The following is a 16,015-nucleotide window of genomic DNA, read 5'->3' as shown; positions in this document are numbered from 1 at the left end:
TTCGTGACTCTTTTAAATTTTTTGTCTATGAAATTTTTCAATTTAAAAAATAATTAAAATGTGTTTATTCAAATTTTTTTTTTTTAAATATGAATTTATGATAATGGCGCCTTAGTATTAGTCAAAACACATTTTGTGGAAGCCAAATAAACTAAACGAAGATTTTAGGCACCCTTATGCTTCAAAAGAAAGAGAAAAAAGAAAAGATCTTAATGAAAGCCAAAATAACTTGAACCCAGAAGTAGGACTTAAAAGAGAAAGGCATTTGCATGGACGTACAGATCGACGGATGGTTGACCAAAACTTCTTGGATTATTCTTTAATCGTAATGTTGGTTTTGATTAAAACCTGAATTTTTATTTAACACAAAACCAAGTTCTTAATTGAAGTATAATTTAGTACAACCTGCTTGATAAAATAATATTTCTTATAATTCATTTAAATTATCTAGAAAACGACAAACCGATTTTTGTATGTTAACATTTTGAAAACAAACATTTTTTGAGATTAGATTTTTTAATTAATTTTTCGAGAGCGGATTAGTGAACCTATTTTTAAAACCACGCGATAACGACGAAAAAAATTTTTTTTTAATGCACAACAGGATAGAACGCAACTTGCTTTTTGAATTGAAGTTGCTTAAATTTGTATGACTTTTTATCTACACATTTGGTAAATGTACTGTACTTGTACCTGTATAAAAAAAATTATAACAAAAAAAAAAACATAGAACTCGTTCTTAATTTGAATTAAGCTCCAAAAATAAATAAGTTAAATGATTTCTTTTAAAATTACAATTGTTAGAGCCGTTTTTTTAGTAGGGGAAAGTGGCCTAAAATGGCACCCCAAGGTAAAATGGCCCCCTTGCTAGAAATCGTAGAATCGAAAATAATTAGAAAGTTTTGTGAACGCAATTCTTTAGTTTATCTACCAAAACCAACATATATGAAATTTCAGAAACTTCAAGCCATTATTTGAAATTTGACATGTCAAACTGTCTATATCCACCTCAAAAAGTACACTCGTTAAAGTTTTGTGAAATTTTTTTTGCAAAAAAAAAGTATGAAAAACATTGTGTTTTGGAAAAAGAAGTTAATGTATGTATGCATGAAGTATTTCTTATTAATTTACTGAAATAAGTTGGTTTAAAAAAATTTTAAATTTTTTGGTATAAAAATTAAATTGAAAAAACTCAAAATGGGCAAAATGGCCTACTTAGTGCTCGGGTAAAATGGCATACCTATTTCACATGCCATTTTAGATTTTCTTTCACATTTTCATTTTTTTAAAGTGAAAATTCTTGGTAATTATAAACGATGCAAAGAGAATAAGTCCTGGACTGAGGAAATCAATTGGTTCCGTCAAAAACCTGGAAAAAAGCATCCAAAACATTCAAAGTTGCAAAAACTACAAAAACGAGTCGAGCAACCAACATGAACTGGGTTTTGAATGACTCGTAGAAAAATCTAGGGGGATTAAGCACCACTTGTTCCAAGAAAATGGAAAAGGAGCCCTTTGACTCAATTTTGCATTTAAAATCACGTATGTTTTGACAGTGTGCCATTTGACCCGGGTAAATTTGATCAGTGAAATTTGTAGACGTCTTGAAAATTAAAAAATTTAAATACTTTATGGAACTTTTTTAACTCGCAAATGAAAAAAATTTGAGAGTAATATATAAAACTTTGAATAGTATATAGCATTTAAGTTTGAATTTTACTTGTTTTTGAGATATAGGACATTTTCCTTAGGGGGGCCATTTTAGGCCACCTTCCCCTAAATAAATTTTTATAAATAATAAAAAAAAAAATTAAATACTAGAAAGGAATTGCTATGTCATTTCGTTGCAATTATAAATCAACACGTTAAACCAAAATTTGTTTTTTTTTTTTCAAATATAAAAATCAATTTTTAAATCTAAAAACTATTATTTTTTTAATTTGTTTTATATTAAAAAAGTCATTTATTTGACCCTAACATTTTTTCTACTTGTGTATTCCAATTTTTGTAGAAATAAGAATCCTCTATCCAGTAAGCAATAGAGATCAGTTGCGATACAAATTTGATCTTACTTGACAACAGCGCCACCTATTGTTAAAAATCGAATCGTAAAAAAAAATTCCTAAAGTCATGTAAAAATAACCTACGACCTATTAATTTTACTCAGTTTTATTAAACGTATACCAATATTCCTTGACACTGCCTATATTATATGGTTTAAGAAAAAAAATTGACTTAAAACTTAATGACATAACCTTCCGTTTGCTTGCAAGAATTATTAAATGTTTGTCCTAAATTAAAAATGTGTATCATGATGATGTTATAAAAAAATATATAACACAATTGGCTAGGTTTCAAATTACATAATCCCATGTTAAACGGGGCAAAAGTTCAAATTGAAATTCATTTTTTATTTTGCAGATTATTTAATTTATTCATATTTTTCAATCCCTTTTCGCCACCTCTTTTGCTCTATACCCAAAAAAGGGTCAACGAACTGACCTTAAAAATATCTGCTCACCCTCAATTAGATCCAATTTAATTCTTGTAACTAAACACCCTCAAAAAAGTGTTTTCTTCTGTAATCCGTCAATTTTAATATAACCCATCTATTTCTAGGGTTAATCCATCTTCAAATTACATTTAAGAGTTGTGTCAGTTTTACATCAATCTATCATCATTCATTATTATTGACACATCTATACTCTTTCCTTTGTCCCCCCATCAACCAAAAGACGACCATTACACTATACTCTACTCGACCATTACACTATACTCTACTCCGTCATTGTTATGTGCGGTGGAGACTCTCCGTGTGAGTCCTCTGTTACCGTTATACTATAAATTATATCGATTTACCTGTCAGTTTCGCAAAAACAATAACAAGAAATTTCACCTTGTGTTGTATATTGTGTTCTGTTCACATCAGGTACAAAGTGCAAAAAAAAAATACATACCTTCAACACAATACACCGTTAAATGAACTGACAGTGGCAGGGAAATAATTCATTTTCTTAGCACTCACCTGTTAACGCAGCCAAATTCAGCAGTAATCCAATTATCTCCATTGTCTTCATTTATATCTAACGTTACGTTTTTTTTTTTATTATTTTTGTTCCTATTGCTTTTTGAGTATCTATACGTTTATTTCTTCACTCTACTATACTTTGCTTTTATTTATTTTTTTCTTGCTTCTTTTCTAATTTTCTATAGCACAGCGGTAATTCAATTAAGGATATAAATTCAAAACGCAATTTTCTTGCTTTCTTTTAACTTCTATAAGCACTTCTATAAGCACTTTTATATCGCACACCGGAATGACACAAGCAGACGTCAAATGACAGATGAAAAGATTTCTTTATGAACTCAACAATAAAATAAAAAAGAGGAGATGACACTTAAGCACACTTCAATATAAAAATACACCTACGACGTATAATACTGCAGCACGCACAGCATCACATTCACTACTCACTCACTCTCAACCCTCAACCACTTCTTGACCTTTTCACCGAGAATATCTTCAGATTATTCACACAAAATAGTAATAAATGACAGATCTATTACTTTTCAATTTAAAAAAAATGAACCCAAAATGATCTTCGAAAAAAAAACCTCTAAAAACGATCACTGTGACAGCGATTAATAACGGTATAAGGCAAAATTTCTATTTTTCACCACTCAGTGAACACGTAACGAATATGAGAATTTGTTGTCCCCGAAAAAACACCCAGGAAATTCTTGACCGAAGAAATTCGTTTTGTATTTTCCGCACCACACTCACCATAGAACTGAGGAACTTTTTTCCGTTGAAAATTATTCGCCCCCAAATGATGATATGACGACAATGTGTGTGTGTGTTTGTTCGGTTTGTTCAACCTCGTCGTTGGCCTTATGCGACTTTCTCCGAAGTATATTGTGTGGTGATGGGACACACTGTTTAACTGCCCCTAATCGTTAGAGACTCGATGCGTATTTGGGGGTGGTTGGTGGTGTTTTTGTGACTGAGAGAGTGATAAAGTTGATTAAACATTATTTTGAATGTGGTGAGATTTATGTTGTCATAGAAGAAGCAACTGGTGGGTGTTAGAGAAAAACAAGGGTGGAATAAATTGAGCTTTTTCGAAGTTAATATGGCTTTAGCTTTAAAGTGAGGTGAAAAATAAACTGAAACGGAACCGGAAGACAACTTTGGGGAAAGCATGTGCAGACTGTTATACAAAACATGAAAGTTTTTTAAATAAACTTTTGAGTGGGAAAGAAAAAACTCACTCAATTGAAGTCAGTGGTAAGTACTCAGTAGATACACTCTGAAACAAGATTTTGTTTTGAGATCTTGAAAAATCGACTTATTAAGCTCGTATCTTTAAAGCTTTTAGAAAACGGTGTTTGATGCTTCGAAAATTTCGAAATTAGTTTCTAAAACTTCGAGGCTCGATGCATAGGTATTTAAAATTTAATTTTATAGATTAAACGTTTTTATGGGAAATAAGGATAGCAGAGATACATTTTTATCAACACATTGTTCTGTTTTGTATAACAGTTTAAGGACATCTAGTGAAAAACACAAATAAAAGAATTTTAATTTAGTGTTATCAGACCAGGACTTAATAAATGCAAATTTGGTTTAAAACCAGAGATTTTAAGCAGTGGGTACTTTAGTCGAGATATGCTCTTTTAAATGCTCTTTTAGCGCTAAGAAAGGGGAAAATGTCAAACAAAATCTAGTTTCCGTACAATGTAAATAGCTCAACGAAAATTCGTTATTTAGTTGCTGAAATCTGGTTGGGATAAATGCCTTGGACCTTTTTAAAAACATGGAAAATTTATATATTGACTTTAGTGTTTTCGTGAATAATGTTTGCTGCCAATAGTCTTTTTATATAACGTTACGCTCACGCTCAAATTTTTTTCGCTTTATATGCATACTAGGCTTAAAAATGGGAAATTTAGAAAAGTAAAAAAATTTTATTTATTTCTAGCGCTATTTGTTTTTGGAAAATGCTACACCTACATAAACTGTTTTGAAACCAAACATAAGTATCATTATTTTAAATTTTGCTGTCAGAAAAACTATCACAAAATGAGTTTGAATGTTTTCACTTTTTGATTTTTTGCAAAGGAGTTACGAATTGCCCAAAAGCATAGAAGACGATTAGTCGAACATACTAATAGAACAATACTAGAAATTCTCAACGAGACTAACTTAGTACGACATTTGTGATTTAAAAAAAAAAATTATTGCAAATAAAAAACTTTCTGCATTGAAAGAAAAAAAATTCAATGCAATATGTGTGCATTAAATATTTTTTTTTTTAAATATTCGCCGAATTTCTTACAATTTTAATAAAACTCCATATACGTTGCACACCAACAAAAAAGCAGAATTAAAAGAACAAAAAGGGAAACGAAAGTAAAAATGACACTTCCGAGGAAGCACTACCAGCATTATATGATTCCTCAAGTGGCGAAGAGTATACAGACAACTTTTGTCCCATTTGTGACCTGTGCTTCTCCGACAAATTCGGAACAAGATCTGACTGTAATCAATGCTCTAAGTGCAAGAAATCGATCAAAAAGACCCTATATGTTTCACGCGATTAAACTTAAAAAAGGACATACTGCCTAAATGTCTGCCGGCATATCCCATTCGTCAGAAGTGGCGTATTCCCCTCACATGTGGGTAAATCATCCATTTTGGAAAGAAAGGTGGTCTCCTTAACGTATCTAGAAGTGTTAAGAAGAAGCCTTGTAAATATCGGTTAAAGAAGAATTTTATAAGACCTGTTTGAACCGTTCCACTGTGGGCTAGAACGCTATTTTAGCTGGAATTAATTATAGAAATTCTCGAAATAGTCTAAAATTGCAATTAAAGGCATTAAAATGATGTCGAATGATATTATAATGATAATTTTATGGCACAACAGACACTAATGATAAGAAGAACAACAAAAAAAAAACGAATTATGATGTAAAATAAGCTTTTCAAATTTACAACACATATTTTTGGTCTAAAATAACAAAAAAAATGGGGTCTTAGTTTGAACGCACCAAATTTGAAAATGGTATCATTGAAGCGAACAAAAGTTGTTTTTACTTGATATGGAATGTAAAATGTTAATGCAAATAAAAAAACCGTTATATGATAACATTCAACTCGTTTTCTTTTAATCTTAAGTGAGTTTTCTGAATATTTTGCTCCCCATACTTTCGGAGTTACAGCGAAAAAAGTTTGCTCTTGTAGGACATAGTTTTATATAAAACATAAAGCCATATAGACTAGCTACTTTTTAAAATTATTTTTAGAGTGTGCCTACGCGTGCCTTTTTTTTAAAGCTTAGGAACATTCGTTTTATATAAAATCGGTGCTAGTAACATACTTTACTTTAAGATTTATATACAAAAGTTCAATATAATAACAATTTATTAGCAAATACTATATTTGGACACATCACTCATTCATAAACTAGCAAAATTTTCACAATCAATCCGTTAAAACAAACTTAGTAAACGAATATCTGGATAGAGGAAAAAGTGGCCTTTTTTGGTTTTTTTTCGAAAAATGGCTTTCGATTGTGTTTTTTATGTAGCCAATGAATGTTTTGACCTCAACTTTGAATGAGAAATTATAGCTAGTACATTTATCTATCGAATGAGACCAAAATTATCAATTTTGGAAGAAGTTGACATTTTTAATTAATTCCAGCTAAAATAGCTTTCTAGCCCACAGTGCGTTCTAAAGAAGCCTTGTAAGTAAGTGACAGAAGGCCTCTATAAGACCTGTTCCAAGAGGTTCTTGTAAGTATGCAAAGTTTTTATCCTGCAGATATGCAATGTTTGCAACGCATTAGAAAAAAACATTGCATTTCAATGTGAGGTTTCAATTACCTCCCAATTTTCCACTCAACTTTAATATTCGAGCATATTCTACTGGTAAGGTGCTGGCTTGGTATGCAGAGGTACGTGGGATCGATTCCTGGCCGGGGCCATGTGATGAAAATAAAAAAATGTGTTCTTTTTCAATTAAAATAATATTCTCATCATTTCAGAACAACAGAAAAAGCAGTGGAATTTCCAAAAAAAGGAAAAGAAACAAAATATAAAAAAATTAAAATAAATGAAATAAAATGTAGAAAATGCAAAACAGAAAAAATCAAAAGAAAATAAAAAAAAATGAAATAAAATTCAATTAATTCTCTTTTTTTATGCATAATTTCAACATTTTCTACAAAACCTACAACAACTTCTATAAGGCCTTATTATAACATCCTAAGCAAGTAATCCGGTTTGTGCATTAGATAAACCCTGTGCAGTAAGACCTCCGTAAGGCCATTTTAAGCTGTTTGTCACAAGTTATTAGCTGGTGGATTACCTGTGAAGGAAAGTCCTATGCAATTTCGGTAAAAATGCGCCAAAATGATTTTCATAAGACCTGTCCTTCTTGTTATGAAAGCCAAAAAATAGCTTGTATTGACCCTTATGAAATCTAAATTGTTACTTGGGAAATGCCACTTTTTAAGGTTTTTTTTTAAACTTGATTTAGGTAAAATGAGTTAAACGAGTTAAAGTTATGTTTTTATTCATTTTTCTATTGAATAAAATGACAATCTAATAAATAAAAAAAAAACTAAACTTGCTTTTACTATTTAATATGATTGTTTTACTGTTAAGTGTGGCATATTTCCCCGACTTACCCTACATTCTTTTTTTAATTTAAAATGCATTTCTTTTCTAATTGATATTATTTCAACCCTGCTTTGAATACATTCAGAAGTAGGTACCTACTGAAAATATCATGCAGCCCAAAGGAATACAGCTTTTGTCGCTGTTAAGACAAACAATCATGAAACACGCCCAACGAAAGTTGATATCCCGAACACTGTTCATTCAATCTACCCATGCAACTCTTCAGTTATTTGTTTACTTCCCAGCTGACATTTCAGTTGTCACTGTCACCCCATTATTAATTTTCACAAGTTAAAAAAAAAATTTGTCGCCGATCTTTTGTTAAGAAAAATAATTCAATAATTCTATTAATTAAATAAAACCTCCTCAACACCGCATCTAGTCACTATATCTCTCCAAAATGGTCATTCCTAAAGAAACTCTTACCGATTTCAAAGAAATCTACGAAAAAGCTGTAAAATTAGTTAATGAAGAATCAAAAAATGACCCACCCACTGAACCTTATCGGTCACATTACACAGCCCGTGACCTGCTCATTGGCCTCAAAGAAAACCTAGAAAAATCCATTTCCACCGAGGAAACAAATTCGGAAAATCAATTCACTTACAAGGTCATTTTGGCCTTTGTTTATCGTGATTTAGGACGAATTTATGTTTTCACTGAAGAAAGTCCAATTGGTGAAAAACATTTGCGAATTTGTTTGGAAAGTATTGAAGAACATCGAATGAAGCCAGAGGCTATAATTTCTTATGTTGGGGCATTGAATGAATTGGGTATTGTTCATTCAAATCGACAAGAGTCGAAAGAGGCTTTTGAGGTTTTGAAAAAATCCGAAGAAGCTTATAATGAATTTAAAGCTTCTGGGAAAAATGCAATGACAATCACTGATATCTTTGGAACTATCGAAGAAGTCGAAGAGGGCAAAGGTCCGGCAGAGCTGGAAAGTCTGTATACCCTTTGCACTTTCTATATGGCTCAGGTTTACTCTCATTTGGGTGAATTGGAGAAATCTGCCGAATATTGCCATCAGACTTTGAGGAGGCAATTGGCGGCCAAGACTTATGAGCATATTGATTTCGCTTTGAATGCTGCCACATTGTCGCAGTATTATTTGGGAGTTAGTATGTTTCGGGAGGCGAGACATCATTTGGCTGCGGCAACGATGATTATGTCGCAGCATGAGACTAAAATGGCTGCGGAGGAAATGAATGAGGAACAAAAGGCAGCGGCAGTGGAGAATTTCCAACATAGATATGCTGATGTAGCTCGGTGCTGGGCCAAGTATGGGCTGGCATTGTTGTTGGCTTCCAAAGAACGTTTGTATAGTGACGATGAGGGAAAGTTAGCTGCGGGTAAGTTTTAATGGTACCTATATAATGTAAATTTTTAAGCGTGCAATTGAAAATGGTTAAATTTTAGTTTAGAATTTTTGGCCATGTTTGAGAGATTAATGCCTCTGTAGTTCACTTAAGAGAGCATTTATAGATTTTCAAATTATTGAATTCTACTTACCCTGATCTTTTCAACCTCGGTAGTCTGATGAACCATAATCAGCGAAGAATCGGACGTGGTCTTTATTTTTAGTATCGGTACTAATCAAGAAGAACCTTACCTGCTATTTATCGAGGGGTGGGTTATCTTGAGAATTTGATTTTTGTTTAAACAAAAAAAAAACATGTAGTGAATGTCGAATTTGCAACCGGTGATTTTTCAAAGAAAAATAAAATGAATTTTTATGACCTTCGTAGAGAGAAATATTATTTTAAGTTGTCTGCATACCTGTGAAGGCAGTGTCATTAAGTGCAAAGCTTTTTCCTTCTACAAAACTTTCGATCTGCAATTTCTAACATAGTTTGTAAAGTGGTAATTTTTGCGAAGTTTTGTTCTTCTTAATTGTTTACCATTTCTGACAACCCGTTTTGCCGTCGTTAAACTTCATTTTATACCGGTTTTTAGCTTAATTTTAAGCGCGAAGTCATGCTGTTCTGATCATTACACATCCATCGGCCCATGTTGTGACTGAGTTACATCGATTTTTAATGTTGTTTCTATACCCTTGGATATTGCGCAAATAACTGCTTACTAAATTTAAACTTGTGTTTGTTTTTGTCCCAATGCATCGTTAGTTTCGGCCTAATTCAAACACTTCTTTTATTTTCCCCATTTTTTTTTCGCGCCTAAGGATTTTTCACGACCAGTTTTCATCCTTACACGTTATACACAATCCGATTTATTGACAGACACAATTTTGAGTCCAACTGACCCATGCAACTCATAATTTATTAACATTTTTGCTTTTGAACCTATTCAGATGAGCCAAAAAATATGCTTGATTTTATGTGAGAAGAACGGTAGACCCTAGGACATTTTTTTTTTTTTCCTAAACTAAGCGCATAAAGATGTTCTCTCGTTACATATATTTAAAAGATGTGCCATTGCATTAAATACCAAGACAGGCTAAAAGTAAGATGAACTAAAATGTGAACCTATTCAGATGAGCGGCAGTGTATAATGTAAATTTTTAAGCGTGCAATTGAAAATGGTTAAATTTTAGTTAAGAATTTTTGGCCATGTTTGAGAGATTAATGCCTCTGTAGTTCACTCAAGATAGTGGAGTAACTAAAGCAAATTATTAGGGAACCCGGCCGAACAGCTCTGATTTTGACGATTTTTTTTTTTTCAAACGTAGGTAATTAAAAATACTTTAAAGTCTATAGATTAAAAATTGCCGATGTTGCCGTATTGTTTTTTAAGATTTAAATAAAAAATTTTTTTGAACTAAACCATTTTTTTTTGCTTAAATTTCATAAAACAAATGATAGCAAAAGATTCCCTAGGTAATTTAACCCTCTACTGCATGAATTAATATTAGCGGACGAAAAAATTAAAAAATGCTTTACATGGGTACTTTGGGTTGTTTCAAAACGGTTTTCATTAAAAAAATTTGTTTAAAAAATTTGTTTATAAGCCAAATTTGGCTTCGTATGCATTAAAGGGTAAGAAATTTTACTAATTTTATTTATTCAGATTATGTAAAGAATACAATTAAAAATATCAAAAGATAAATATTTATCATTTAAAAAAAATAAAGTAAAAAAAATACATTGTATTACAAAAGGTTAAGAATTAATTCAAATTTGGCTCATTTTAAGACATGGAACCGAGAAAAGCAATTTGTTTTCGTCCGTGTTAAACATTTCTTCTGGTTCACATTCTTACCACTGTCGAAGTTAGTCTTGCTCCAACATTTTCACCCACTCCCAGATCTTACAAAAACTATAAAGTAATAAAATGATTGAAAAATATTATAGGTGAGCCCCCCTCCCCCTTAACATTTTAAAGGTTACGCCGCTGGAAATGGGGTTGACATGAGAAAAATGTCTCTAAAGGCGAAGGGGCTCCATTTCTGAAGCAAAACATAACTTCCAAGCAAAATAACAATGTAAAGAAACAAAATTTTCCAACAAAAAAAATTAACAAATTGTGTAGATTTACAACTCCTTAATGCATACGAAGCCAAATATGGCCTCCGTACTTTTTGCCCTCCCAAGACCAGGCCAATAATTTTTTTTCAACAAAAATTGGTTCATAGCATACACAATTAGACAATCGATCAAAAATAAATTTTTAATTCCACTTTACTTTCCAAACAAACCAGTAATTAACACTTAAATTATGAATATATTCTACACTTTCGATTTCAATGCACACGACTGATCGACTCACCTATGATCATAAAATACACCTTTATTTTGTGTCGGACACACGAAAAAACTATTTCTATGGGTTCTCAGAAACTTAAAGAAGAGGATTGTATATAATCTTTACCATTTTTTTGTAACAGAGAAGAGAAAAGTGCATACAAACAGACAAAACCATATTTGGCTTCGTATGCAGTAGAGGGTTAAAGAAAAAAAATATAAGGGAGTAAGGGACAATCTTCCATCGTTTAAGGGGGGAAATCCCTCTGGACGACAGGTTTTTCAAGAATTTTTATTGGAAAACTGAAAGCATTAATTAAAATTTGGAAAAATACATGATATTATTGACATCATGAAGTGCTTACACAATTTTTTTGAAGTAATAAAAAAACAAAATGGCGGCTCTACAGCCGTTTAAAGTTGATGCCTCGCGTTTGCACCGTGCAATGCCCAAGTCCAGTTAATTATTTATAATCAAAAGAGACATTTTTTTCCATTAAAATATATTTATACGCATTGCATGAACCTAAATTTAGCAAAAAAAAAAGTGTAAAATAAAAATTAGAGACCAAAAAAACGAAAAAGGACAATGTTTTTTTATAAACAAATTGTTAAAAAAAAATATTTATTGTGAAAATTATATTGAACTTTTAGGTTCATGCAATGACCAATGAGTTAACGAGTAATTTACACTTTATTTCAAGTCGATAGCTTTATTAGTTTCTGAGTTACGTTGCACGGCGCGGAAAAAAACGTGTTTCGAGGAAAATTCGGACTTATGGGGCTTCATTTAAGGCTAAGATCACTAAAATAGTTTCTTCGGTTGATAAATGATTTTTTAGGCAAACAATAAATATGCAGCAATGTTTTTGTTGTATCTACCGGTTAGCTATGGTAAAGGTGTAGCCATGATTTTTCCAGAGAAAATCATCTTTAATTCACTTTCGCATTCAATGCCATTTATACACCACTGTTTTTCAAGGCTAAAATCTCCGTACCGGCCTTTCAAAATAATCGGATAGAATTTTGTCATTGGATAGACTAGACCTTAATCATAGCTAAAAAAAAATAAATTGTATAGATAAATTTATTTTGTCTCTCCGATTCACTTGCTAATTCAACGTGAGCTCAATGATTAATGGCCACTTTTTCACCAAAAGTTACCTGAAATTTATGATGGTTGTCGCTCTCTAAAGAACAAAGTTATGAAAAAGCTTGAAAATCATCATCTCTTTGTCCAAAATGATGGAAATATTTTTCCAGCCAGCTCGACCTCAATCAAGCCGTTTTTAATCTCAAGTCATTGGAGACAAATTTTCATGCATTATGTACTACGTTTAAAATATTTGAAATAAAGAAAGTTAATAAAAAAAATTTATAATCAGTGTGTATTGAGTGGATTTTGGATCGAATTTGAAAAGACAATATCTCTTCCAACAAGTGCTCTATCTGTCATTTTCGTGCCAATAAAAGAGTTTTTAAGAATACTTCTGAAAGCCCTATTGAAAACGCCATTAGTAAATTACTCTATTAAACAGCAATCAGAGCTTTTTATAACAAACAAAATCCCATTCTATACCAAAAATTTAACATTAATTTTTTTTCAACATTCTAGAATCTAGAACAACATTGAACACAACTATTTTTACTAAATTGAGATAATTAGTCCCTTAAAGCTCTAAAATTGTATCATTAACAATAAAATAAAATGCGCAACAAAGTCCCACGTTACTGTAAAATTGCAAAGTTAAGACAATTTATGCAAAAGTTCATAAAAGAATAATTAAAATTTAATTTAAAAAAAAAATTAAAAAGAAGTCACATAACATTTAAAATTGTTTTCAAAACAGCAAAAACATTTTTTAATGATTTTCACCTCTTAACGAAGTCTCTTGTATTAGAAAGAATTTATTTTTCAGTTTTGTTAGAACCATTTTTTTTAAATCATTATTTTCAAAAAAACTGATTTTTTTTAAAAATTATATACAAGCTTTCGTTGAAATTGGTTTAGTATTTTATATGAGTTCATTATAAAACGGTTCTTTCACAGGCACCGTTAATTACGGTTTAAAAAATATTTTTTTTTTTTTCATATCAAAATTAAAATCTTATTATGCGACAGCACAAACAATCACAATCGTTAGAGCCGGTTTTGAGAAAAGTAAGTTTTTCCGTATTGCATGATATTAGGTTCCATTAGTTTTGGTCCTAACAACAAATTAATTAATTCCTTCTCTGGAATGACCAAAAATGTTTAACTAACCAGACAGTAACAAAAACTTTTTATTATATAATTTTATTTTATTCCAAAATGTTATCTCAAAGAAGAACACTAATACAAAATTTATTTCCCTTCGTTACAGATGTGAAAAAGCTAAAAGTAAGCCCCGACATGTATAAATTTCCAGATCTTAACCTGGGTGCCTTCGAAAATTGCGTTTCTGCTGATTACTGTTTGACCTTTGAAGACGCCAAATTGATTTACCATTTTGTCATCAAGTGGCTTGACGTGGCCAAAGAATACTACACTGCTGACAAAGAAGCCACCGAATATGCAAAGATAATCACAGACTACGCCGAATTATATCAACACATGGCATTCTTCGAAGAAGATCCAACTAATCAATCCCGTATGCACAAACGACGTGCAACTTACTTCGACGATCTTCTCGATCTCCTTAATCCTACATTCTATTTATCCATTTGCCGAGAGTGTTGGTATGGAGCTGGTTTGGCCTACTCAGCAATGCTGGACATTAAGCTGGACATGATCAAGGCTCATAGTACTCCAACTCCGCAAGAAATTCACAAAATCAATCAAATCTGTATGAAAGCAATTAAACATTTTGAATCATTCGAAAGATCGCACATGAACAAGGAGAAAACCGAACTTCTGCCAAATCTTACACCTGATGAAGCTTTGGGTGTAATCTATGCATATTTCTATATTGGACGTTTGTACTACAAACTAATCAATCCGGATCGATCTCAAATGTTGGTTAACATTAGAAATAGTTTAAAGTACTATCAAATGTTTATAGCTGAATGTGAGAATCGAGAAGAAGCTGCTAAAGCTTTGAAAGCTGAAATCGGGGTGTGCAAGGAAATGGTCCATCTTTTGCCTTTAAAAATAAATAGTTTATGCAAAGAACTCAATGTACCAGTTTAAGTCATTTAATTTTATATACAAAAAAAAGGAAAATTATATTTATTTTGTTTACGTTACGTTAATATTTGAATGTTTTGACCAAAAATTGCATTTCAATAATTCTTAAAAAAAAAAACAAGAAAATATTCCCAATCACATCTATTTACTAATAAATAGATAAATAAAAGCAAATAATTAATATTAAATAAACGATATTATTTTAAAAATTAAAACTTCTTACTTTTATTTATTTCTTTAAGTCATAGAAATCATCATTTATTTTTAACCAAACGTATGTAAGATTTCTTCATACAGAGATACAAAAACTGCACCAAGAGGCATTAAACGCGAGATCTGATATTGAAACAAAGAAAGAGTTAAAACTTAACACATACGGCTTATGCCTATGTTTTAATTTATTTTGTTACGGTTTCTTTGAAGGGTCACTGTGGCGTATGTGTAACCTTTTTTATTATTGTTACTGTAAATTATTCTATTCTTGAGATATTTTGACCTAAATTTTGCTAACCATTCTCTGAATTTGAAAATGGTCAACTTTTTCATAAGAAGTGTTGCATATGAATTGCAGGTGCCCAACTATGTAATTCGATTCTACAAAAAAAGTGTTCGAATTCGCAAAAATAGGGTCTCTATTATTCTGTAAAAAATGAAAATTATACAGTTTCAGTTATGTCAATTCTTTTATTGGGTTTTATTTGGAACATTTAGATTGGTATTATTCATTTAAGATATGCTGTACGACTAGGAAGTACAATTGAAATAAGCTTGCGAACAGATGCGAAAGTAGCAAAAAGTTACATAGCAGGGCCCCAGAACTAAGGGCACAGTTTAGAATTTGATGAACAAATATTTCAGCTAAGGATAAAATTATTGGTTAAATATTTTTTTTAGAGATTTATCGGTTCCGAGCGTCTAGTAAGTAAGTAATGTTAAAGCTTTTTAAAGAAAGAAAAATAAGGAATAATATACATAGTTAGGTTCTAGGCCAATGAAATTGAATCAACATTAAAATGGATTTTGTATTTTTTTCTAAAAAAAAGTTGGTATGCTATTATTTTAAAGAAAATACCAATCAACAGCTAAAACCTAATTTGAAAAAATAAACAAAAAATTATCTGAAACAAATTTAAAAAAATCCAAAAATGTAACTTTTATTGAAAAAATTATAAAATTTTCTGCTTCCTTTAATTAGGTTTCTTCTTTTTTTTTCAAAGCACCGAAACGTGTACTTATTTTTTAAATATTAAAATAGATAGGTACCTATTCATAATGTATTTTTAATTTAATAATTTATTTTTAAGTAATCTTCTAACCTCTATAGATTAAAAGTTGCCACTGTTAACGTATTGTTTTAAAAAACAATATTTTTTTTTCAAATTTCATAAATTTAATTAAAAAAAAAAAATCTATTCATATTGATTTCAAAAATAAAAAAAATATTTGAATGACGGCAACACCT

At 31.0% G+C, this 16,015-nt stretch overlaps 2 protein-coding genes across 3 annotated transcripts in view; one reads left to right on the top strand and one right to left on the bottom strand.

Annotated features, from left to right (window-relative positions):
• LOC129907615 (neural cell adhesion molecule 2) overlaps window positions 1-3,980 on the bottom strand; it is a 346,234-nt gene extending 342,254 nt beyond the window's left edge. Inside the window, exon 1 of one of the 2 annotated variants that reach the window (XM_055983899.1) lies at window positions 3,026-3,980. In XM_055983899.1, coding sequence (XP_055839874.1) covers window positions 3,026-3,077 — 52 coding nt within the window. In that variant the 5' untranslated portion in view covers window positions 3,078-3,980. The remainder of the gene's footprint in view (window positions 1-3,025) is intronic. The other variant, XM_055983898.1, reaches the window with a different exon arrangement.
• A 4,027-nt stretch (window positions 3,981-8,007) lies between these two features.
• Window positions 8,008-14,745, top strand: LOC129907614 (KIF-binding protein). Its single transcript, XM_055983896.1, has 2 exons — window positions 8,008-9,038; window positions 13,751-14,745. The coding sequence occupies exons 1-2, from the start codon at window positions 8,087-8,089 to the stop codon at window positions 14,554-14,556; spliced, it is 1,758 nt and encodes a 585-aa protein (XP_055839871.1). The 5' UTR covers window positions 8,008-8,086; the 3' UTR covers window positions 14,557-14,745.
• The last annotated feature ends 1,270 nt before the right edge of the window (window positions 14,746-16,015 follow it).

Source organism: Episyrphus balteatus, chromosome 1 (assembly GCF_945859705.1).
Source record: "Episyrphus balteatus chromosome 1, idEpiBalt1.1, whole genome shotgun sequence".
NCBI classification, from domain to species: domain Eukaryota; kingdom Metazoa; phylum Arthropoda; class Insecta; order Diptera; family Syrphidae; genus Episyrphus; species Episyrphus balteatus.
Note: the sequence above shows the minus strand (reverse complement) of the source record. Positions and strands in the feature narration are given on the sequence as shown.

Coding starts and splice junctions, on each gene's coding strand:
- LOC129907614 (XM_055983896.1), top strand. CDS start 8,087: ATGGTCATTCCTAAAGAAACTCTTACCGATTTCAAAGAAATCTACGAA. Junction 9,039..13,750: donor TGAGGGAAAGTTAGCTGCGG/GTAAGTTTTAAT, acceptor CCTTCGTTACAG/ATGTGAAAAAGCTAAAAGTA.